Source organism: Molossus molossus, unplaced genomic scaffold (assembly GCF_014108415.1).
Source record: "Molossus molossus isolate mMolMol1 unplaced genomic scaffold, mMolMol1.p scaffold_m16_p_21, whole genome shotgun sequence".
NCBI lineage: Eukaryota > Metazoa > Chordata > Mammalia > Chiroptera > Molossidae > Molossus > Molossus molossus.
The window spans coordinates 49,080,538-49,103,702 of NW_023425357.1; the positions used below are offsets into that span (position 1 = coordinate 49,080,538).

Consider the following 23,165-nt stretch of genomic DNA (forward strand, 5'->3'; position numbering starts at 1 on the left):
CCGTGAAAGGGACACATCGAGTGGCTGCCACCCGCACGACCAACCAGGGCCGGGGACAAACTGCAACCGAGGTACATGCCCTTAGCGGGAACCGAACCTGGGTCTCTCTGGACCGTGGGCTGACACTCTAACCGATGAGCCAAACAGGCCAGGGCATAATTTTTTTTTTTTTTAATCCTCACCCGAGGATATTTTTGGATTCATCTTCAAACAGAGTGGGAGGGAAAAGGAAGGGGGAGAGAGAGAGAAAAACATTGATGTGAGAGAGACACACCGACTAGCTGCCACCCACACGACCAACCAGGGCCAGAGACAAACTGCAACTGAGGCACACGCCCTTAGCGGGAACCGAACCCGGGACTCTCTGGTCTGCGGGCCGACGCTCTAACCGCTGAGCCAAACCGGCCAGGGTGGAAGGACATCCTTTTACTGTTCCTCCTGGTCCATCCTGACAAGCGACAGCCCTGCATCAGCACCCGGTGATGAAAACAGCACGGTCAGCCCAGCTTCCGGATTGGGGGACCGCTGCACAGGGGTGTCCCGGCAGGGAGTGTGAGCTCAGGGCATCAGAATCCGCCCCCCATCTGACTCGGGACGGTAGGCGGGAGGGAGCGCTGGGGGGCCTCCAGGTTCCTCAGTAGCCCCCTCTCTGGAGGTCCTGGCAGGCGCTGTTTCGGAAAACCCGGCGGCGGGAAGTGCCGTCTGCGTTCCCTGCACCTGCTTTGTTCGGGTGAAATGTACTGCTGCTGCTGGGAGTCAGGGCCAGAGCTCCGCCACAGAGCGCCTGCTGCACAAAAGGCACTGAGCCGTCTACGCGAACATGAACTGGTGTGAACACCCTTGAAAACTGCCCTCTAGTCGGGGTGACTCGTGACAGGCTTCCTTTTCTCCCGCGGCAGCGCTGGTGATTATGCAAATGAGTCGAAGCCCATCTTCTAAAAGTTGGCGATTTTAACCTTAGAGCCTGAAATGGGGTCTTTTTTTCCAACACTGGATAAATAGTTAACCACGGAAAATGAGTATTTAAAGCAAGAAGCAGTCCAGGTAATAGGAAGCAAGAGCCAGCGTAATTTTTAATTGAACCCCATTTATTACAGAGTTACGCGTCCACTTTTTTAGTTTGTCCAGGTTGATGTAGACACTGAGCAGAGAGGAAGTGTAATCTGCCATACGAAAACGCTCGATGTGTGGCTGTTAATGGACTCGAAGTTTCTTGTGGCAGATGGAGACGGGCACGTGGACCACCTGCTCCCGGGCTGTGAGGATGACAGCTGCCAGAGGAGCGCCATCTACTTAGCGAGACATGGAGCAAAGCAGGTGCGTGGGCGCCACCTCACCGCGGGGAAGCGCGTTCTCGTCTTCTTTTCAAATGGATTGTTCCTCTCTAGAGAGAGAGGAAGGGAGAGGGAGGGAGAGAGAGAGAAACATCGATGAGAGAGAACGTTGACTGGCCGCCTCCTGCACGCCCCCCACTGGGGATCAGGCCCACAACCTGGGCATGTGCCCTGACCGGGAATCGAACCGGCGACCTCTTGGAGCAGGGTTGACGCTCAGCCACTGAGTTACTCTGGCTGGGCCTAGAACCACATTCTTGAAAAACAATCTGTAGAAGTTAGAAAAGATAAGCTGAAGAATCGGAACAGAGAGAAACCAAAAATAAATTATTGACTTCCTCACTTAATGAAATGCATTTCAGTCCATTTTTTATTGGTTTATTGAGGGAAAAGTGCTGTTATAGTACTTTCTGGTGAAGAAACCCGTCTTGATTCTGTAATTAAATGATCTTTTAGCATTTTATGTGCTGGGGAAAAGGTGAAGCACACCGTAACTCTAACAAGGGAGGACATCATCTGCCTTCCAGGCTAATCTGCTTCCTGTCTGTGGTACCGGGATCGATTTCATTCTCTCCCGATGCCTCCTCCCCAGCCTGCAGGAGGACCGCGTAGAAGCCAGTAGTCACAGCCGAGTAATGCGGGGATGGCAGCTCGTGACGCTGGGAGCTGCTCCGTGCGGTCAGCACCTGACAAGAAGCCAGTCCTTGAGTGGAAGCGATCCGCTTTCTTTTCTACTTGGGGATAAAAAGCATAGAAGAACATATTGACTTTATAGCCCTTATAAGTAGAAACATTACATTTTATACTAAGACACTAAAGAAAACAAGTCTTTATACAGTCAGCATTCTAAAAACGTTTAACTATTGCACTCATAAGTTTTATTATCTTGAACTTTTTTTTTTAAGGTAGAATCACCGAAGATATTAGGTCAAATAACACCTCATCATTGACTCATAGGTATAAGTAAACCTATAATAATAGCTTGTCTTCAAGTTACAGACAGCCTACTGTAAGAATATTTTCAAATTATACAGTCCTCCCTCTCTCTGTCTCTGGCAAGACAAATGTCACAATTATTTGATGACTGTGAAGGATGTCACATTAATGGGAAGACTTTCTACTGTTCAGACCCTAATGCATCTATCTTAACAGGAATACTTCATCCTCATTAATAAACTGGCAGCCTCTTCAGAAATTTGTAATAACTTGGCATTTTATCAAATTTTCCATCTTCCAAAACAAAACCAATTTTTTTTTCAGTCAAATCAAACATTAAAATATTTTGATGATATGTAATACTTTTGTGCTTTACAAAAGATTTAAAAAGTGATTAAAGATGCAGACAAGTTTTTTAAACAGCGTGTTTCCTATAAACGGACCTGTAAGTCTCTCTCCTGTCCCCCGGCAAATCGTGCTTTCTTGGGGTGATCCGGAGACCGTCCCGCCGCGCCGTGCGCTGCGGCCTTTGCAGGAAGCCATTTGTAATGTAGTTCGCCCTTGTAGAAAGAACCTCTGGGGGCGTGTTCGGCCCCCTGCCATTTCGAGCCCGCTGTGCCTGCTGCTGCCTGGGCGCCCCCAGGTCCGTGCCAGGGTCCCTGCTCTTGGCTCACTGTGGGCACGTCTCTCGTTCCAACGGCATCTTTCCCGTTTTCGATCTCTAGTGTGTGTCAGGGTGCGAAAGCTCATTTCGAAATCAGCCCATTCTCTCTGTTCCGTTCACTATAATTAGTATAGAAATAAAGAATTCACTGCGATTGGAGCTTCCGGCCCTTTCAGTGACACAGCTCGTCCTCCCGGGCTGGCCTGTCGGCTCGGAACACGATGACTCGGGTCCTCGTCGTGTGAGCCGCACAGCCGGAGAACAGGTGTCAGATGGAACGCGCTGGTCCTCGCGAAGGGGCGTCCGTCTGAACACAGCAGTCTGCTCTAGTTTTAAATATTTATTTGAGGTACATGTCCAGTCAACACAGATTTTAAGATGGGCAATTCAACAATGTAACTATGAACGACACTTTAATCCTAAGCTTCTGTGATTCTGTGAAAAGCCTAAGGCTCGATGTGACTAGTGATACATTGTAAAGAGAACTTTTCCCCAGAGTATCAGCTACCTACTCACCAAGTCGATTCTAATTCCGTACCACAGTGTAGACTTGAAGAACTTAAGTATGATGTTCATCTTGCGGACTTGTAATGGATCACTTGTTTTGCAAATGGTGAATTTTTTTTGTAAAATCTCACTTTCTCCTCCCATTCCTAGTGGGTTCCAGTCTTACAGGATTTCAGCAACAAGGGTACCCTCTGGGGCTTCGTGCCATTTGTGCGTGAACAGCGGCCAGCGGAAATACCAGTTCCAATAACCCTGCACATTGGAGACTACAACATGGACGGCTACCCGGACGCCCTCGCCGTGCTGAGGAACACCTCCGGCAGGTACGGAAATGGGGTCAGGTGGAGTGCTCGTGAAGTAGCGTCACTGCGACACTTGTAACTGAAGCACCTACATGTGGTACAGCCCTTAACTAGCAAACAGGACAAGCTCAGATCCTATTTCTTTTTTTTTTTTAATTTCTTTTATTGATTTTAGAGAGAGAGGAAGGGAGCCCTGGCCGGTTTGGCTCAGCGGTTAGAGCGTCGGCCTGCGGTCCGGAGAGACCCGGGTTCGGTTCCCGCTAAGGGCATGTACCTCGGTTGCAGTTTGTCCCCGGCCCTGGTTGGTCGTGCAGGTGACGGCCACTCGATGTTTCACGTCGATGTTTCCCTCTCTCTCTCTTCCTCTTTCTCCCTCCCACTCTGTCTGTACAAAAAATGGAAAAATGTCCTCGGATGAGGATTAAAAAAAAAAAAAAAAAAAGGAGAGAGAGGAAGGGAGAGGAAGAGGGAGAGAGAAACATCGATGAGAGAGAATATCGACTGGCCGCCTCCTGCACGCCCCCCACTGGGGATCAGGCCCACAACCTGGGCATCTGCCCTGACCGGGAATCAAACTGGCGACCTCTTGGTGCAGGGTCCATGCTCAACCACTGAGCCACACTGGCCGGGCCAGATCCTATTTCTTTATGTATGTAGTCCCCGAACTTCTCTCCATATCTTCAACAGCTCCATCGTTACCATGACTACCCTAACCTGGGAGTCACATTTTATTAGTGATGTTCGCTGTACGTTGCATTATCACAGGTGCGCCATTACGTGGCGTTGTAAAGTCATGATTATTTCCAGAGCTCAGAATTCTACCTCACCTCCCAGGAAGGGTTGGAAGGAGCCTGGGATGATGAGGGTGAATGTTCAATGGGGTCACGGGGTCACTCAAGGCCAAGAAAGACCTGACAAGGGAGAAGTTTTTCATGACATAGAAGCACTAATTAATTGTGTTAGTTAATTATCTAAATGTTTTGTCCTCTGTTCGATAAAGGGTTTAATAGGTGATTGTGTATACATTCTTGGTTTAATCTTGTTTTAATGCATTTTCATTGATGGGATAATGCCCTTTCTTTAAGGTACATAATTACCTTAACTCAGCATGTTGTCACACTTTCCCCGAGAAGATAAAATTGAAATTTAAATGTGGTTAGTTCTTTTGCCTCACAGGTATTCAAGTACATAGAACTTCTTACCTTTAATGAAATAATGAATATTTCCTAGAAATTGGCTTTAGAATATGGTGTAAACACAAAATGTGGCTGGGGACAGGACAAAGGTGTATTCCTTGATTGAATTCCATTGATATCCCCAACTGTAAATGAATGTGACTGACATTTAGCTAAAAATAACCCACACGGATGACTCGGCGTCCGGAGGGGTCACCGTGGTAGGACAGACATCCCTTCACTCGTGCTCGGGGCTCTGGAGTTCTTCTGAAAGAGCCACCTCCGTGGGGAGTGACCGCCGGACTCGGAGAAGGGGAGGCGCCACATTTGGCTGCTGTTCACACAGAGAAATTACTCCTCTGGTGTGGGTGACAGGTCTCTCCCGTCCGCTGTAAGAGCGTGTCTCTCACACTTCTGGGTGGTGGTCTGGGGATTTCAGTTGTATCTGTTGTCTCCTGAGCACACTCCACCGTGGAAGCCTGAGCTGTTGGCTTTTCTTCCTGCCTGTCTGCCCTCGGCCTTCCGCTCAGATCCCGCAGCCGCCTGGGCTCGGGGGTACCCCCAGGCCTTCCCCTCACCTGTCCCGAGCCACACTGGGCTCTGCCCGCCTGGGCTCGGGGGTACCCCCAGGCCTTCCCTCACCTGTCCCCTGAGCCACACTGGGGTCTGCCCGCCTGGGCTCGGGGGTACCCCCAGGCCTTCCCTCACCTGTCCCCTGAGCCACACTGGGCTCTGCCCGCCTGGGCTCGGGGGTACCCCCAGGCCTTCCCCTCACCTGTCCCCTGAGCCACACTGGGGTCTGCCCGCCTGGGCTCGGGGGTACCCCCAGGCCTTCCCCTCACCTGTCCCCTGAGCCACACTGGGCTCTGCCCGCCTGGGCTCGGGGGTACCCCCAGGCCTTCCCCTCACCTGTCCCCTGAGCCACACTGGGGTCTGCCCGCCTGGGCTCGGGGGTACCCCCAGGCCTTCCCCTCACCTGTCCCCTGAGCCACACTGGGGTCTGCCCGCCTGGGCTCGGGGGTACCCCCAGGCCTTCCCCTCACCTGTCCCCTGAGCCACACTGGGGTCTGCCCGCCTGGGCTCGGGGGGTACCCCCAGGCCTTCCCCTCACCTGTCCCCTGAGCCACACTGGGGTCTGCCCGCCTGGGCTCGGGGGTACCCCCAGGCCTTCCCTCACCTGTCCCCTGAGCCACACTGGGGTCTGCCCGCCTGGGCTCGGGGGTACCCCCAGGCCTTCCCTCACCTGTCCCCTGAGCCACACTGGGGTCTGCCCGCCTGGGCTCGGGGGGTACCCCCAGGCCTTCCCCTCACCTGTCCCCTGAGCACACTGGGGTCTGCCCGCCTGGGCTCGGAGGTACCCCCAGGCCTTCCCCTCACCTGTCCCCTGAGCCACTCTGGGCTCTGCCCGCCTGGGCTCGGGGGTACCCCCAGGCCTTCCCTCACCTGTCCCCTGAGCCACACTGGGCTCTGCCCGCCTGGGCTCGGGGGTACCCCCAGGCCTTCCCTCACCTGTCCCCTGAGCCACACTGGGCTCTGCCCGCCTGGGCTCGGGGGTACCCCCAGGCCTTCCCTCACCTGTCCCCTAGCCACACTGGGCTCTGCCCGCCTGGGTTCGGGGGTACCCCCAGGCCTTCCCCTCACCTGTCCCCTGAGCCACACTGGGGTCTGCCCGCCTGGGCTCGGGGGTACCCCCAGGCCTTCCCCTCACCTGTCCCCTGAGCCACACTGGGGTCTGCCCGCCTGGGCTCGGGGGTACCCCCAGGCCTTCCCCTCACCTGCCCCCTGAGCCACACTGGGGTCTGCCCGCCTGCTCAAGCGCACCTTAGGACCCAGCCTACGGAACTCCCCCCTCTCAGTCCGACTCTTCCTGTGATCTCCCCGCGGACTGCCAAGGCGCCGTCCTGGTCCTGGCCAGGTCCTGTCGGCCGAGGGAAGTGCAGTTGCCTCTGACACCGCCCCCCCAGCAGGTGCCGCCTTTCACCGTGTGCTCCGAGCTTCTCTGGTCCTTTCTCCCGCCACCCCGCTCACGCACTTGCTCCTGGCCCTGAGCTGTCCCCCGTTCCTCGTGGATGTCTCTTCTCTATTTGACGTCCTTCCATCTCAACGGCACCTGTCTCTTCTGTGTATAGGATTCCTGCCCTCGCCCTGCCTTAGGAATCTTACTCCCCCTCTTCCCCGAGATGTATGTAAATACCGTGCGCGAGCCTCCCCACCCTGGAAGCACGTTTCTGTGCCTCTGGACAGCTGTCTACTGTGTTACCCCCAATCCACCTGACCCTGCCCCCGCCCGGCCCCCGCCCGGCCTCTGCCCACACTGCCCGCTGCGGCTCAGTGCCCGGACTTCCACCGACAGGCTCCATGGGCGGCCCTCGTCCGCAGGTGCCAGCTTCCTGCCCACCTTCGGGGGTTGGTGGCTTACTCCAACTCCTCTGGCTCCCCTGTGGCCTCTCTGGCTTCCTGTGCCCTGCCCTGAGGACCCCTTCCCCGTGACCGTGTCAACGTCGCTGTTTCTGGGGGCTCCATCTCAGGCCTCTGCTCTCACTCGGAGTGTCCGCCCTCCACTGTGGCCGTTTTCGTCACCACTGGCAAGCCTGGGACTTCTACTCCCTGTACGGGGCCTCACGCCTGTGTCACTGCCCGGTGGACTCAACTATCGCACCCCAAACCTGTCCTTCATGGGCGCCAGGCGCTGCCACCCTCAGCCCGTCTCTCAAACACCCACGTGGGTGGGGCCGCGCTCCCCGGGCATGGCCTGCGCGGTCGGGCGCTGTGTCCTGCTTCCTCCCTCAGCGGGTCCTGCGCACCGCTAACCACAAGCAGACACGGGGACCATTATGTCTCATTGTACATAATAGAAACACAGATGTTACAAAACCTTGACAGTAGACGTCGTGCCCAAGTTCACCATGTAAAGAACACCTGTGAGTGGAGGTGAAGGACGCATGACAAAGGCCCCGACCCTGGCTGGGAACTTCTGGCGCGGTCACTGAGCGGCCTGTGCACTGCCTCGCCCGCGGCCGCTCCTCCTGCCACCCGCAGCACCGCGGGCTGTCCCGATGCGGCGCTGTCGGGCTCCGGAGCCGCGGAGCCCCTGGAGCGTCCTCATGGTCAGCGAGCGGCCTTACCGACGCGTGTCGGTGCTCACATTTCCGAGTGCGTTTATCCGGTCACCCAGTGCCCCACGCCACCGCCATCAGGGATTTCTGCGAAGTAGGGTTCTTTATGTTCACAGTTGTCCCTCCCACTTCGCACTTCACCCTCCATAACCGCGACAGAGTGAAGCCCGAGAGTCGAAGTGCCAAGTGGCGGGTCGACTGTGTCTGCTTAGCCCAGCATCTGGGAGCAGAGGTTTCAGAGCAGCGACTCCAAAATATCACTTGACTTTGGAAGAATTCCTAACGGACTTACTTTTCTTCTTAATTCGCTTTTCTTCTGTGTGTAAAGGAACTGCCTTTCTTGGGGTTTATGCAGAAAGACAGAAGAGAGCTTCCTTCCGCGCGAGCCCAGACTGAGGATGAGGCTGGGGTCGGGGAAGAGCGCTGAGGGCCAGCTCCGCGCGCACAGGGCCAGCTCCCACGCACGGCCAGCTCCCCGCACAGGGCCAGCTCAGCTCCGCGCAGGGCCAGCTCCGTGTGCACGGCCAGCTCCGCGCGCACAGGGCCAGCTCAGCTCCGCACAGAGCCAGCTCCGTGTGCACGGCCAGCTCCCCGCACAGGGCCAGCTCAGCTCCGCGCAGGGCCAGCTCCGTGTGCACGGCCAGCTCCCCGCACAGGGCCAGCTCCCCGCACAGAGCCAGCTCAGCTCCGCGCAGGGCCAGCTCCCCGCACACGGCCAGCTCAGCTCCGCGCAGGGCCAGCTCCCCGCACACGGCCAGCTCAGCTCCGCGCAGGGCCAGCTCCGCACGCACGGCCAGCTCCCCGTGCACGGCCAGCTCAGCTCTGCGCAGGGCCAGCTCCGCACGCACGGCCAGCTCCCCGCACACGGCCAGCTCAGCTCTGCGCAGGGCCAGCTCCGCACACACGGCCAGCTCCCCGTGCACGGCCAGCTCAGCTCTGCGCAGGGCCAGCTCCGCACACACGGCCAGCTCTCTGTGCACGGCCAGCTCCGCGCGCACAGGGCCAGCTCAGCTCCGCGCAGGGCCAGCTCCCCGCACACGGCCAGCTCAGCTCCGCGCAGGGCCAGCTCCGCACGCACGGCCAGCTCTCCGCGCAGGGCCAGCTCAGCTCCGCGCAGGGCCAGCTCCCCGCACACGGCCAGCTCAGCTCCGCGCAGGGCCAGCTCAGCTCCGCGCAGGGCCAGCTCCCCGCACAGGGCCAGCTCAGCTCCGCGCAGGGCCAGCTCCGCACGCAGGCCTGATGGTGGTGGGAACGGCTGAGGTGGCCTCATGGCTCCTAGAGCTGCCAGGGAGAAAATCCAACTTCAGTTAAATGAACCATCGGCTACCTTTCTTAATGAAAAATAAGACAGATGGAGGCAGCATTTTAACAGCTAGAATACCCAAACTTCGTCAAGCGGTGAGTGTGGAGAAACACCAGTGTCAGTCAGCCTTTGAAGAGAAGCTGCAGCCAGCCTCCAAAGCCAGTAGCTGGTTGTATAAATATTGGCCCATTCCAAGAAGGGGCATTAGACATGCACACTGACATCTTATGTCACTTAAACATTTCCCGTGGGCTTTTTTAATGGGTTCAGATGATCTGCAGTTATTTCTTTCATTAACAGCTTCATTGAGAGATAATTCACACGTCATGCGGTTCACTCATTTAGCAGGGGCCCACGCTTCCAGGGCTGGTGGGTGGACACTGAGGAGCGGAAAGGCGGGGCTTGCGAAGGCACTGCTCAGCTCTAAGCCAGTGCCCGACGTTCCGTTGCTTCACGTCGTCTTCAGCATTAGTATGGTCAGTCTTTCTGTTGTTGTTACTCCTCATTCAAGAGTATTTTTCCACCCTGGCTGGTTTGGCTCAGCAGTTAGTGTTGGCCTGTAGACCAAAGGGTCATGGGTTCGATTCCTAGTCAAGGGCACGTACCTAGGTTGCAGGTTTGATCCCCAGGCCCTGGTTGGGGTCATGTGGGAGGTAACCGTTTGATGTGTCTCTCTCACATCTATGTTTCTCTCTCTCCCTGCCTCCCTCCCTCTCTATCTAAAATCAGTGAAAAAAATATATGTATATCCTTAGGTGAGGACTAACAACAATAACGAAATTCTTTCCATTGACTTTTTAGACAGAGTAGAAGGGAGAGAGAGAGAGAGAAACATGGATGTGAGAGAGACACACATCAATTGGTTGCTTCCTGCACGACCCCAACCAGGCCAGGGCTGGTCAGTCTTCTTTTTTTTTATTATTATTATTATTACTGATTTTAGAGAGACAGGAAGGGAGAGAGAGAGAGATAGAAACACTGATGAGAGAGTACATGGATTGGCTGCCTCCTGCAGGCCCCCACTGGGGATCGAGCCCACAACCTGGGCATGTGCCCTGACCAGGAATGGAACTGGCGACCTCTTGATGCAGGTGGTCGATGCTCAGCCATTGAGCCACACCAACTGGGCTGGTCAGTCTTTTTAAATTTTAGCTACTCTGTTTGTAGTTTGTCCCTATGTAGTTTTAATTTCAGTTTCTCTAATAACTGATGGGTTTTGAGCATCTGTTAATGGATCATTTGCCTTTCATATGTCTTTGTAGGTGAAGTGTCTGTTCAAGTCTTTTGCCCACATTTTATTTGGGTTATTTGTGTTCTTATTGAGTTTAGAGAGTTCTTTATATACAACTAACTCCTTTATTAGATATGTTGTTTGCAAATATTTTTTTCTGATCTCTGGCTTGTCTTTTCATTCTCTGAACAGTGTCTTTCAAAGGGCGGAAACTCTTAATTTTGAAAAAGTTCACTTTATCAATTTTCTTTAATGGACTGTAATTTTTAGTGTTCTAAGTAACGTTTACCTAATTAAATCACAAAGATTTTCTTCTATGCTTTCTCCTAGAATTTTTATAGTTCTACATTTTACATTTGGGTCTATGATCCATTTTGAGTTAATATTTCTATGTGGTACAAGATATGTATCCAAGTTCATTTTCTGGTGAATTGTTCCAACACCATTTGTTGAAAAGACTTCCTTTTTCCACTCAATTGCCTTTGATGTTTGGTGAAAACCAATTATGTGTCTCGGTGGGTCCATCCCTTCACTCTCCACTCTGTTCTAACGGCCTCGTCTCCATAGTCACAGCAGTACCACGATGTTTCATTACTGTTGGTTCATAATGAGGAGTGAATTCAGACAGTGTAAGTCCTCCAACTTATTCCCTCCCGGTATTATCCATCCAGTCTAGGTTCTTGGCATTTCCTTAGACTTTTACCATCAGTTTGTCAATTTCTACAAAAAGAAAGTGCTGAGATCTTGATTAATATTCCATTGAATCTAAATCAATATGGGGATAATTGACATTTTAACAATATTGAGTCTTCTGACCCATTAAAAGTGTGTGTGTGTGTGTCCTTTTATCTTGGGTCTTTCATTTTTCTCAGCAGCATATTATAGTTTTTCAATGTACATCTTTTATCAAATACCCAAGTATTTCTTTTTTGATGCGATTATCACTGGTAGTAATTTTAATTTCTGATTGTTGTTTGCTAGTACATAGAAATACAATTGACTTTGTATATTAATCTTGTATTCTGCCACCTAGTTCAACTTATTCATTCTAGTAGTTATTTTTTTGTATGTGTTTTTTTGTAGATGTTATTGGATTTTCTAAACAGGTGATGAAATAATTTATGAATAAAAACAGTTTACTTCTTCCCTTCCAATCTAGAGACCCTTTCTTTTTCTCACGTGTTCACAATGGCTAGACCCTGTGGTGCCGTGTGGTGTGGAAGGGGTGAGAGACACCCCTGCCTGCGGGACCCTGTGGTGCCGTGTGGTGTGGAAGGGGTGAGAGACACCCCTGCCTGCGGGACCCTGTGGTGCCGTGTGGTGTGGAAGGGGTGAGAGACACCCCTGCCTGCGGGACCCTGTGGTGCCGTGTGGTGTGGAAGGGGTGAGAGACACCCCTGCCTGCGGGACCCTGTGGTGCCGTGTGGTGTGGAAGGGGTGAGAGACACCCCTGCCTGCGGGACCCTGTGGTGCCGTGTGGTGTGGAAGGGGTGAGAGACACCCCTGCCTGAGGGAACAAGGCTGTCAGGAGGACAGCGTTCCATCTCGCTGTGAGTGATGTTCACCGTGGGTCTGTGGATGTCCTCTGTCATGTTGACGAAGTTCCTCCTAGTCCTACTTTGCTGAGAGTTTGGATCAGAATGGGTATTTGATTTTGTCAAGTATTTTTTCTACCTTTATTGAGATGATCATATGGTTTTCCTTTTTAGTTTATTAATCTAGTGAATTACACTCATTTTAAAATATGAAAGCAGCCCTGGCCAGTTTGGTTCAGCGGTTAGAGCATCAGCCTGAGGACTGAAGGGTCTTGGGTTTGATTCCCAGTCAATGGCACGTGCCTGGGTTGCAGGTTCGATCCCAGCCCCCATCAGGGTCATGCAGGAGGCAACCAATCAATGTTTCTCTCTCACATTGATGTTTCTCTCTCTCCCCCTCCCTCCCTTCCACTCTGTCTAAAAATCAATGGAAAAAATATCTTCGGGTGAGGATTAATGAAAAAAAAAATATATGAAAGCTATTTTGTGTCCCTGCAATAAACCCAAGTTGGCCATGATTTTATCTTTTTCATGTTCCTGAAGTCTTCACTCTGCAGTCGCTTAGCCCACTGAAACCTGTCCACTTCAGGACCACAGCCTCTCTGCGTGATCAGAGACATGGTTCCAGACTGCATACCTTTTAGTGGAAAGCAAATTCTTACTGTACTGTTGGGTTTGATTTACCAGAATTTTGTTTTGCATCCGTGTTCTGCAGTTGTCTTATAATGTCTGATTTTGATGTGTGATGGGACTTCTTCAAATGAGTTAGGAAGTATGTCTTCCTGTCTATTTTCTGAAGAGGCTGTGTAAATTAGTGTTATTTCTTCTCTAAAAATTTGGTAGAATTCATCAGTAAAGCCATTTGGGCCTGGAGTTTTTTGGGTTTTATAAGAGGTTTAAAAGTACAATTTCAATTTACATATTTCTTGAGTGAGCTTTGGTAGTTTGTGACTTTCAAGAAATGTATTTCATATAACTTGTTAACTGTATTGACACTGTTTGTTTGTTTTTATTTATTTTATCCTCACCCGAGGACATTTTTGCATTTATCTTCAGATAGAGCAGGAGGAATAGAGGGAGGAAGAGAGAGAGAGAAACATCGATGTGAGAGAGACACATCAAGTGGTTGCCACCCATATGACCCCAACTGGGGCCTGGGACAAACTGCAACCAAGGTACGTGCCCTCAGTGGGAACCGAACCCGGACTCTCTGGTCCGCGGGCTGACACCCAGTTGCTGAGCCAAACCGGCCAGGGCCACTCTTACAGCATTCCTTGTACCCTTGAGCGCCAGTGACTTACAGTGACATTCCCGCTCTCATTTCTGCTCCTCTTACTGTGTCTCTTCTCTCGTTGTGGTGTTTAATGGCCGTTCTGATCGAAGGTTTGTCCATTTTAAAACTGTTTCTCGTAAAGAATCAGCTTTTGTTCTATTGATTTTCTATAGATATTGTTTTTCTGTTTTCTACTGCATTGCTTTCGTCTGTCTTACTTCCTTTCTTCTGCTTATTTTATATTTTACTTGCCCCTCTGTTTCCAGCTTTATAAGGAAGAAACTGAGGTCATTGATTTGAGACCTTTTTTTTTTTTTATCCTCACCCGAGGACATTTTTCCATTTTTTGTTCAGACAGAGTGGGAGGGAGAGAGAGAGAAACATCGACGTGAAAGGGACACATCGAGTGGCTGCCACCCGCACAACCCAACCAGGGCCGGGGACAAACTGCAACCGAGGTACGTGCCCTTAGCGGGAACTGAACCCGGGTCTCTCTGGACCGCAGGCCAACACTCTAACCGCTGAGCCAAACCGGCCAGGGCTATTCTTCTTTCTTAATAAAATGTTTGGTGCTATAAATTTTCCTCTAAATACTACGTTAGTGACACAACACCAATAGTAATATGCTATATCTTCATTTTTGTTCCATTCAGAGTACTTTGTAATTTCCCTTTTGATTCATTCTTTTAGTCATAGGTTATTTAATGGTATTTCATTTAATTTTCAAATCTGGGGATTTGCCATATATCTGTTATGATTTTTCCGGTTTCATGAGACATAACAGACATGACATTGTATAAGTGTAAGTTGTACGAGGTCGTGAGCTCCACAGCTGTATACAGTGAAATGTTTGCTACATTAAGGTTAGTTACACTCAGCTCACATAATTACCATTGTCTGATGGCTGTTGTCAGGGCACGACCACCCACGCTCTGCTTCTCAGGGCGGCGTCAAGACACAGCGCGGTCTCGGCCGCAGTCACCGTGGTGTGCGGGTGTGTCCGCCCCATAAACGCCTGCTCTGTGTCTTACAGCGGCCAGCAGGCCTTCCTACTGGAGAACGTCCCCTGCACTAGCGCCAGCTGTGAGGGGGCGCGTCGGATGTTCCAGATCTGCTGGGAGCTGGTGGGCCTGAGTCCGAGCAGAGACGCAGCGCGGTCTGGGCCGCAGTCACCGTGCTGCGCGGGTGTGTCCGCCCCATAAACGCCTGCTCTGTGTCTTACAGCGGCCAGCAGGCCTTCCTACTGGAGAACGTCCCCTGCAGTAACGCCAGCTGCGAGGGGGCGCATCGGATGTTCAAGGTCTACTGGGAGCTGGTGGGCCTGAGTCCGATCAGAGACGCCGTGGTCGCCACCTTCTTCGACATTTACGAAGACGTGAGTTCCGAGCGCTGCTGTGTGCCGGGGTCTCGGGGCCCCACCGCGTCCCTCTCCCACCCCGCCCCGTTGGCCAGAGGACGTAGATGAGGTCCCGAGGAGTTCATGGAGAGGGCCCTCCTGGTGTCGATGCAGAGGGACAGACTCACTGACGCTGGCTGCTCAGGACAGTGGAGTGTGAATACGCCTTTACCTCATTGTTTGCATCTTTAAGCCCCTAGAGAGTCTGCTCTGAGACCAGCCGACGAGCACAGCCCGCGGGTGACGCGGAGCCCACCCAGGAGCGTGGAGAGTGAGTTCAGCCTCTCCTCTCGCTCGTGGGCTCGAGGGCGCCTCTCTGCCCAGGCTCTTGCGCTGGTCTCCAGTTGCAGGTCCACGCGGGAGGCACTCGGGGCCCGTTCCCTCCTTTCTCCTATGGGAAGCCCGTTGACCACTCGGAAGGAGAATGTGCTCTGAAAGGCGTGTTCAAGCCCAGAGTGAACGCGGCACGTATGCCCTCGCGGTACCTTGTTCTAGGAAGTGCCCGCCAGGACAGTTGTCTCTCCCGCCCCTTTGGCTTTTGTTTTTCTATAAGGGGCTGGTTCTCAATTATGGAATTATCGAGGTCCTTGTTTTCCTATCTCTGCTGTCAAATTGCATTTTTATTAGCAGTTTTCAAGCATAAAAGTAACTGGCAAAAATATCCCAAGAGAATTGACTACAAATCAATTTTTTATTTCTGTACATAAAGAAAACACCATTAATGAAATTTAAAATTGTTTTTAAATCTAGGAAATAAATTTGCTATGAAAGAATCAAATAATTAATATTCTTACTGTACGAAGTGTTTGTATAAACAGATGTAAATCCCCAAAGCTCCCTCTCAAGAAACAGAACACAGTCAATTTGTAGGAAAAACACGGGTGGCTGATACCTGAAAATTATGGTGAATGGTCAGCCTCACCTCAGTCGGCACCTGGAAGCTTAACTGAGCACACTTTGCTTTCCTCCAGGGAATCAGCAACGCGCCCCCTTTCCTGGGGGCAGAGGTGACAGGAGGCAGCAGTGGGCAGGGCGGACGAGGGGGCTGCGGTGGGCAGGGCGGGCGGGGCGGACGAGGGGGCAGCGGTGGGCACGGCGGGCGGGGCGGACGAGGGGGCAGCGGTGGGCACGGCGGGCGGGGCGGACGAGGGGGCAGCGGTGGGCACGGCGGGCGGGGCGGACGAGGGGGCAGCGGCGGGCAGGGCGGGTGAAGGCGCTCCAGTCCTGGAGACGATGCGGGTCCACATCGTAGGCCTTCAGAAATCCATGCAAATGTACCACACTGCTAACTGTTACCTGCAGAGATTAACATTACCAATGTTTTGTATTTTACTATTCAAGGTTATATATCATTCAAATGGTATTTTTCTTTTGCACACCAAGTTGAATAAATAAGGTTTACATTTACAGGACGAACATTCTGAACACACGTGAACCTGTGTTATCCTGGCCCAGCATTTTCAGCCAGTGAGGTTTGTTCTTACCGCTTTGTTTGTGTTTTTCCAGGGGATCCTGGACATCGTGGTACTAAGTAAAGGGCCCGCCAAGAACAACTTTGCCATCCACGCATTAAAAAACAACTTCGAAGCAGATGCCTATTTTGTCAAAGTCATTGGTGAGTGTTTGATTTGTATGTTTTATCATTGAGTATTAACATTTAATTTCGTATTCTCTTCGTCGGCGCCCATCCGCGGGCTCTGTCCACATCAGGAGCCGCTGCCGCCCGCGCCCGACTGCTCCCCAGCTGCCAGCAGGGACTGTTCCCGGAGCCTGTCGGGAAGGCCCGCCGCGTGTCCCCTGCAGCCTCCTTTCCGGACGCAGCCCTCGCACCTGCCCCCTTGCCAGCCCAGGCTGTGCGCGCCCCGCGGAAACACCGCGCGTGGGGTGGGGCCCGCGCTGTGCGCTCCTCGCGCCCGCCTGCAACCACGCGGCGTGACTCCACCTTGACCATCTGGTCGTCTTGATGACCACCAGGTGTTCCTACCTCAGGGTCACGGGTTCCCCCTTTAACTGATTGTTTGAGGGCGATGGACGCTGACATACTTGAATGACTGCTCCCTGCCAGGCCTCCGCCCCCAGCCGCTGTCCATTCACCGCGCCTGCCCCGCGGCCTCCTGCCCGGGGCCGGCCGAGGATGCTGTTCCCGCGCCCCTGCGTTGGTTCGCTGGCATTCTGCCGCGGGAGACCTTGCTCGTCTGTCCTGTCTGCGCGTGTTCACTTTCCAGCACAGATCTGAGTTGGTGTTTTACCTAAAACAAAGTCGTTTCTTTTCATGCTCACGTTCCCTGTAGGGCAGCAGGGAGGGCGCCGTCCGGCTGTCTCCTTTGTCTCGGACATCGCCGTGGCCTGGCGGGGTGCCCTGCGCTAGAACCTCACCTTTCTCCAAGGAGCCTGGTTCCTTTACTAGAGGATGGTCTTTAGAAACCAAGTTCTGGTCCTCAGTATGCTGGTTGCTACCGGGTTGTCATTTCTTCTAGGTTCTCTCAATGGACAGAGCTAGAAAATACAAGTGTGGCTTCACACAGCACACAGATATGCACACATATAACTATATATAATAAAATCATGAGTTCATATCATGACTTCCATTTCTTTTTTTTTTTTAATCCTCACCTGAGGACATTTTTCCATTTTTTGTTCAGATAGAGTGGGAGGTAAAGAGAGAGAGAGAGAGAGAGAGAGAGAAACATCGACGTGAAAGGGACACATCCAGTGGCTGCCTCCCGCACAACCCAACCAGGGCTGGGGACAAACTGCAACCGAGGTACGTGCCCTTAGCGGGAACCAAACCCAGGTCTCTCTGGACTGCAGACCGACGCTCTAACCGCTGAGCCAAACTGGCCAGGGCATGACTTCCATTTATAATCCAACACACTGCAAAGGTTCTTTCTACTCTTTCTGTCTGCAGGTATCTTCTCTAGCAGTGGGAAACTCAGCCCCGTTTTCTTCAGTATATGTATTTGTTTACTGTTACCTGTTCCCACCGATGCCTGCTGTCTCCTCCACCTGACACCCAGCTTCATCACAGAAATCCTGTACACATTCTGTTAGTGTCTGCCTACGTACTGTGTTTTCTTTTATTTATTTATTTATTTATTTATTTATTTATTTATTTTGTGGTACGTGCCCTCAGTGGGAACCGAACCCGAGACTCTCTAGTCCACAGGCCGACGCTCGCCGATGCTCAACCACTGAGCCAAACTGGCCAGGGCTCTTTTATTTTTTTTTATTTTTTTTTATTTTTTTTTTATCCTCACCCGAGGATTTTTTCCATTTTTTGTACAGATAGAGTGGGAGGGAGAGAGAGGAAGGAAGAGAGAGAGAGAGAAACATCGACGTGAAGGGACACATCGAGTGGCTGCCACCCACACGACCAACCAGAGCCGGGGACAAACTGCAACCGAAGTACGTGCCCTTAGCGGGAACCGAACCCGGGTCTCTCCGGACCGCAGGCCGACGCTCTAACCGCTGAGCCAAACTGGCCAGGGCCTCTTTTATTTTTTTTTAAATATATTTTTTATTGAGTTTTTTTTAGAGAGAGAGAGAGAGAAACATCTATGTGAGAGAGATACATCGATCAGCTGCCTCCTGCACGCCCCCTACTGGAGATGGAGCTCACGACCTGGGCATGTGCCCTGACCGGGGATCGAACCAGAACCTCTAAGTCCATGGGACAATGCTCAACCACTGAGCCACACCGGCCAGGCTATTTTCTTTGCAGGGATTATAAATGTTTTTGTTATTAGGTTTGGTTTCCACATTTTTTTTTTCAGATTCCCTGGGATTTTCTCCACAAACAGTCATGTCATCTGCAAAGGGGAACAGTTTTATTTCTTTCCAGTCTATGCCTTTTTTTTTTCTCTTTCATGTTTTTGTTCTTGCTAGAATTTCCACTCCTGTGCTGAGGTTGGTGAGAGCGGACGTCGGTGCCTTGTTTCTGGTCCTAGGGGAGGCAGTCTGTCTTCCACCGTGAGCTACGCTCCGAGCGTGGGTTTTGTAGACGCTCTGTGTTGTGCTCAGGAGGTTGCCAGTTTGCTGAGATTTTTCATGAATTGGTGTTAGAAGGTAACTTTTTCTGTTATTGTTATTGTTATTATTATAGTTGACATCATGGCAGCTACATCAGTCATTTCTTAACGAAATGACACGTGTTTCATATAAATATTACAGCTTTGAAACGGTCATAATTAGCTCAACACAGGCAAGCAACAGAAATGTGAATGAGTATTGGGAGATTCGAGAAATGGAAGTGGTGGAACGTGTGATTTTGCTTTCTGACAGTTTTCTAGAGAAGTCCCTCTTCTCTGCATGAACCAGGGCGGCCCCATCTCGGTGCTCCCGCGGCCGCAGAAAACGGACATTGTGAGCCCAGCCACGGCCGTGCGCGAGGTTTTTGTTTTAGGAAACAAGATAACTTTGCCTTAAAGCTATTAACATGAATATTAATAACGTGATCTACAGAAAGGTCATGGGAAATGAGATGCCGATTTGAAGCAATCACGGGGGGAAGTAACCTGGCTGTTTTGAGGCGCCCTCCCCCCTTTCCTCTGATTACTGGCAGTCGGCCTGCAGTCTCAGTGTCTGGTCTGCAGTGACCCTTCAGAGCCGTCTTCCACGTCCGGGTCGCTTCTGATCTAAAACTATTGTGAGTGATGCTCAAACCAGCCTGTGCTAAATGCCATGTTTTCAGGTAAGGGAGTTTGGAGACTTCAGGTAAAACTACATGCTGCCTGTTCCCACAACACCAGAGACGCAGAGAACCCTCCCAGGCCCCTGGGTGAAGACGGGGGACCTGAGGATTGCAAAACTGGGGGGCTCCTTGGCTTCTCTAAGTCACACTTCTCAGCTGTGATGTTTTTGCTGACTCTTGTCAACTGCAGTTGGAGGTCTGCACCCCAGTTCTGGTGTACCGGTACTCACCTCGGACCTGTAGCAAACATGCATGAACTCGGGTTATCCTGGAACTTTAAAACTGGAGCAGTATTTTCCGTTTGCTTCCCACACGAGTGTGCCTCCCGTGCCTCACGTTTTACGGACCCTTTCCCGGGGATTCTCAGGCAGGTTAGCCGTGACTGCTCCCCCCGGCAGGCGGTCAGCTGCCCGCCGCCGTGTTACTTCCGAGGCGCGTTTCCCTCCACCTGATCTGCCTCTCGTGGTGGGCTCTCCCTCGCATTATTTTCGGAAAGGTAGAGGTTAGTGCACTTTCTGAGGACTGCTATGTGCTGAAATACCTTTCTCTTCCCCCATGTCAACACCAATTGTGCCAGCCTAGGGCTCTGTAAACATCGCTCCATTTTATTCTCATCTTTGAAATCCCCCTTCGCCTGCACATTCTCCTGCTAGATGGGGCCCCTTCGTGCAGTGGCTGCACACGCTGAGCCCAGGACAGAGCCCGAAGTAACTCCAGTCTGTGTAACGCAGCCCTACGCTCTCTCACAGGGACCCCCTGGGCTCCGCGCACAGGGCGTCGTGCAGCCTCTGTCCGTTAGTGCCTGGCTCCCTTCACGCGGCATCTCGTCCTCCGGGTCCATCTGCGGTGTAGCCTGTGGCAGGATTGCTTCGCAAGCTGCGTGATACCGCGTGGCGTGTGCAGACCTCGTTCTGTGTGACCCTCTGTTGAGGGACCTTTGTCTGGGTTGCTTCCCCTCTCGGAGACTGTGAACAGCACGCATTTCATTGTGGTTTGGGCTTGAATTGCCCTGATTGCTCATGCTGTTGCGCATCTTTTCATGAATTTGTGCCTCTCTCTATCTTCTTCGGAGAAATTCCTATTCAGATGGTTTGCCCATTTTTAAATTTATTGTCCTTTCGTTATTGAAGTGTAAGAGTTCTTTATATTATTTGGGTCTTACCAAAGGTAATTTTTATGTTATAAGTTAAAGTCTAACTTCATTTTTCTCCATGTAACCAATTATCCAGTACCATCTATTGAGTAACCCATCATTTTCCTTCTTTAACAAGTGTGTATTGAGCAAATACGTTGGCGTAGGCCCTGAGAAGATGCTAAAATAATGCAGAGCTTGCCTGCTGGTTAGAAACACAGGTTTGAGCCCAGCTGGTGTGCTCAGTGGTTGAGCGTTGGCCCATGCACCAAGAGGTCGCTGGTTTGAGTCCCGGTCAGGGCACATGCCCAGGTTGCAGGCTTGAGCATGTAAGAGGCGGCTGATCGACGTTTCTTTCTCGCTTCAATGTCTCTCTCTCTCTCTCTCCCTTCCTCTCTAAAAAACCGACAAAGTAAGTAAATAAAATAAATGCTGCTGTTTAAAAAAACTGTTTTGCAAAATATAAAACATTCACTTCACTGTTTCCTCAAATCGTGTTTAATGTAAACCTTTAATTACATGTGTATTTAGTGTGAATGGACAGCTCTCTTCCTTCATGATGAAACATGTCACGCTCATTTCTTAGCGCCTTTGTGTTGTCACCCCTTCCTGAGTGTATTCTGTTGGAGCAATTGTCATGTATCATCACAGAATAGAACTAAATAGAAGAAGCCACTTTCCCGTGGGTATATTTGAACGGACACATATTCACAACTGTTATTGAAATGATTCGTGCACACTGAGCAGAACTGTCGGCTCTCCAATTGTAACATATGAGACATTTAATAGCACCTCGCGTCTGCTTTCGTTCACGGTGTAACCGCACACGCAGTAGCCAGAGAGAGCTGTTCGGAGCTCGTATTCTTATGTAAAGTCTGCTCAGACAATCCAGCCTTTGCTTTTTTGATTATAGAATAAATGTGTCATTATCAGTGTATATTTATTATAGACTCATCAATTATTTTATAGTTGTGTTACCTGCACCAGTTATCAAACATTTCCACCTCCGTGACCAGGAACTTTACCTGTGTACATGGGGCAAGTCCAGTGTGAGACATAAAGTATTAAACACTCTGCTTGCCCCTCAGTCTACATTGTAGTTGGTTTGCACTTGGCACTGTTGTCAGGTTCTCAGCCATCCCTGAAGCTTAGCTGACCGGTGGGAAATAAGACCAACAGCAGATACAGCTTGATGCAACCGTAACTATCGCACCTATACATTAGCATGTTGGCTGCCTAACAGAGGCTTTTGGAATATTGGTACAAAGTGGTCCAGCCAGTGTGGCTCAGTGGTTGAGCATCACCCCAGGTACCAAGAAGTCACCAGTTCAATTCCCAGCCAGGGCACATGCCCAGGTTGCAGACTTGATCCCCAGTAGGGGGCGTGTAGGAGGCAGCTGATTGATGTTTCTCTCTCTCTCCCCCTCCCCCTCTCTAAAAATCAATAAAACGTTTTTTTTTAAAGGAAAAAATATTTATACAAAGTGAAGAACAGAAATTTAATTTACTCAGATCTAAAGAAATTGAACTGGTTTTACTTGTGATCATGAACCAAAAGAGCATATTAATAGATTTTAGGTAAACAGTAAGAGTTTACTTTAAATATAAATTTACATTGTATCTGTCATAATAAATAGCCTTTTCTTTGTTTTTCCACAGTTCTTAGTGGCCTCTGCTCTAATGACTGTCCTCGTAAGATAACGGTAAGTAAACTCACAAGTATTTCTGAGAACATTCTTTGCATGATAGATACACACAAAATAGTTGCTATTGGTTATTATCAAATGATTACTCTTTAGAAGTGATTTAAAGTATCCTTCAGTGCTCAAGAAGAGTTTTCTGGGAATGAAATACCTTCCCTGACAGACTGGTCACCTTGAGGTCCCCTCCTGCAGAAGGCCTCTCCCATGTCCTTGGAGAAATGGCCGCCCTCCGTCACTTCTGGCTGCTGCCGTTGAGCGCGTGTGCCGCTTGATCAGCGCACCTGCTGATCTCATGCGCCTCGCCACGCCGGACTGGCCCCCTGGGGGCCAAGCGCCAGGCCTCCTTGTATACTTGGCACATAGCACCGTCAAGCGTAGGGATTTGTATGTATTTTTTTGTTCAGTCTTAATATTGACTTGCTGTCTAATGAGATGTTTCAGTGAAACAACGAAATGTGAAGATAATTAGGCTTAGTGTTTGGAGTGGCCTATTCATGTCCACTGCAAGGTTACGTTGTATTTGGAAGTGTGCGTAGGTGTGTGTGTGTGTTGGTTTTCCCTGGTTTTATAAGGAATCACCCCCGTGTGAAGACGAGGAAGCGGAGGCTCAGCAGACTCGGTGGTCCAGGGTCAGAGCTGTTAGCAGCGGGACACGCACACAGAGCTAGGTGCTCTGGCTCCGGCCTCGTACTCTCAGGGTTCCCTTGAGGCGCTGCATTCCCAACATCTCGCACGTGGTCGGGAACCTCCCACGTCTGAGACACGTGGAAACAGACCTGGGCCCGGGGTTTGCATGCAGATTTAGTCCAGACTCGACCTGAGAGCAGGGACTCTGACTAGTGAGGAAAGCAGGTTCGCAGAGGGAGGA

General features: G+C 51.2%; 1 protein-coding gene across 2 annotated transcripts in view; it reads left to right on the forward strand.

Annotated features, from left to right (window-relative positions):
• The window catches only part of ITFG1 (integrin alpha FG-GAP repeat containing 1), a 95,686-nt gene that overhangs the window by 56,968 nt on the left and 15,553 nt on the right, over positions 1–23,165 (forward strand). For both annotated transcript variants that reach the window (XM_036275034.1, XM_036275035.1), the window contains exons 9-13: positions 1,223–1,317; positions 3,592–3,764; positions 14,601–14,751; positions 16,279–16,387; positions 22,254–22,297. In XM_036275034.1, the coding sequence (XP_036130927.1) occupies positions 1,223–1,317; positions 3,592–3,764; positions 14,601–14,751; positions 16,279–16,387; positions 22,254–22,297 (572 nt within the window). The remainder of the gene's footprint in view (positions 1–1,222; positions 1,318–3,591; positions 3,765–14,600; positions 14,752–16,278; positions 16,388–22,253; positions 22,298–23,165) is intronic.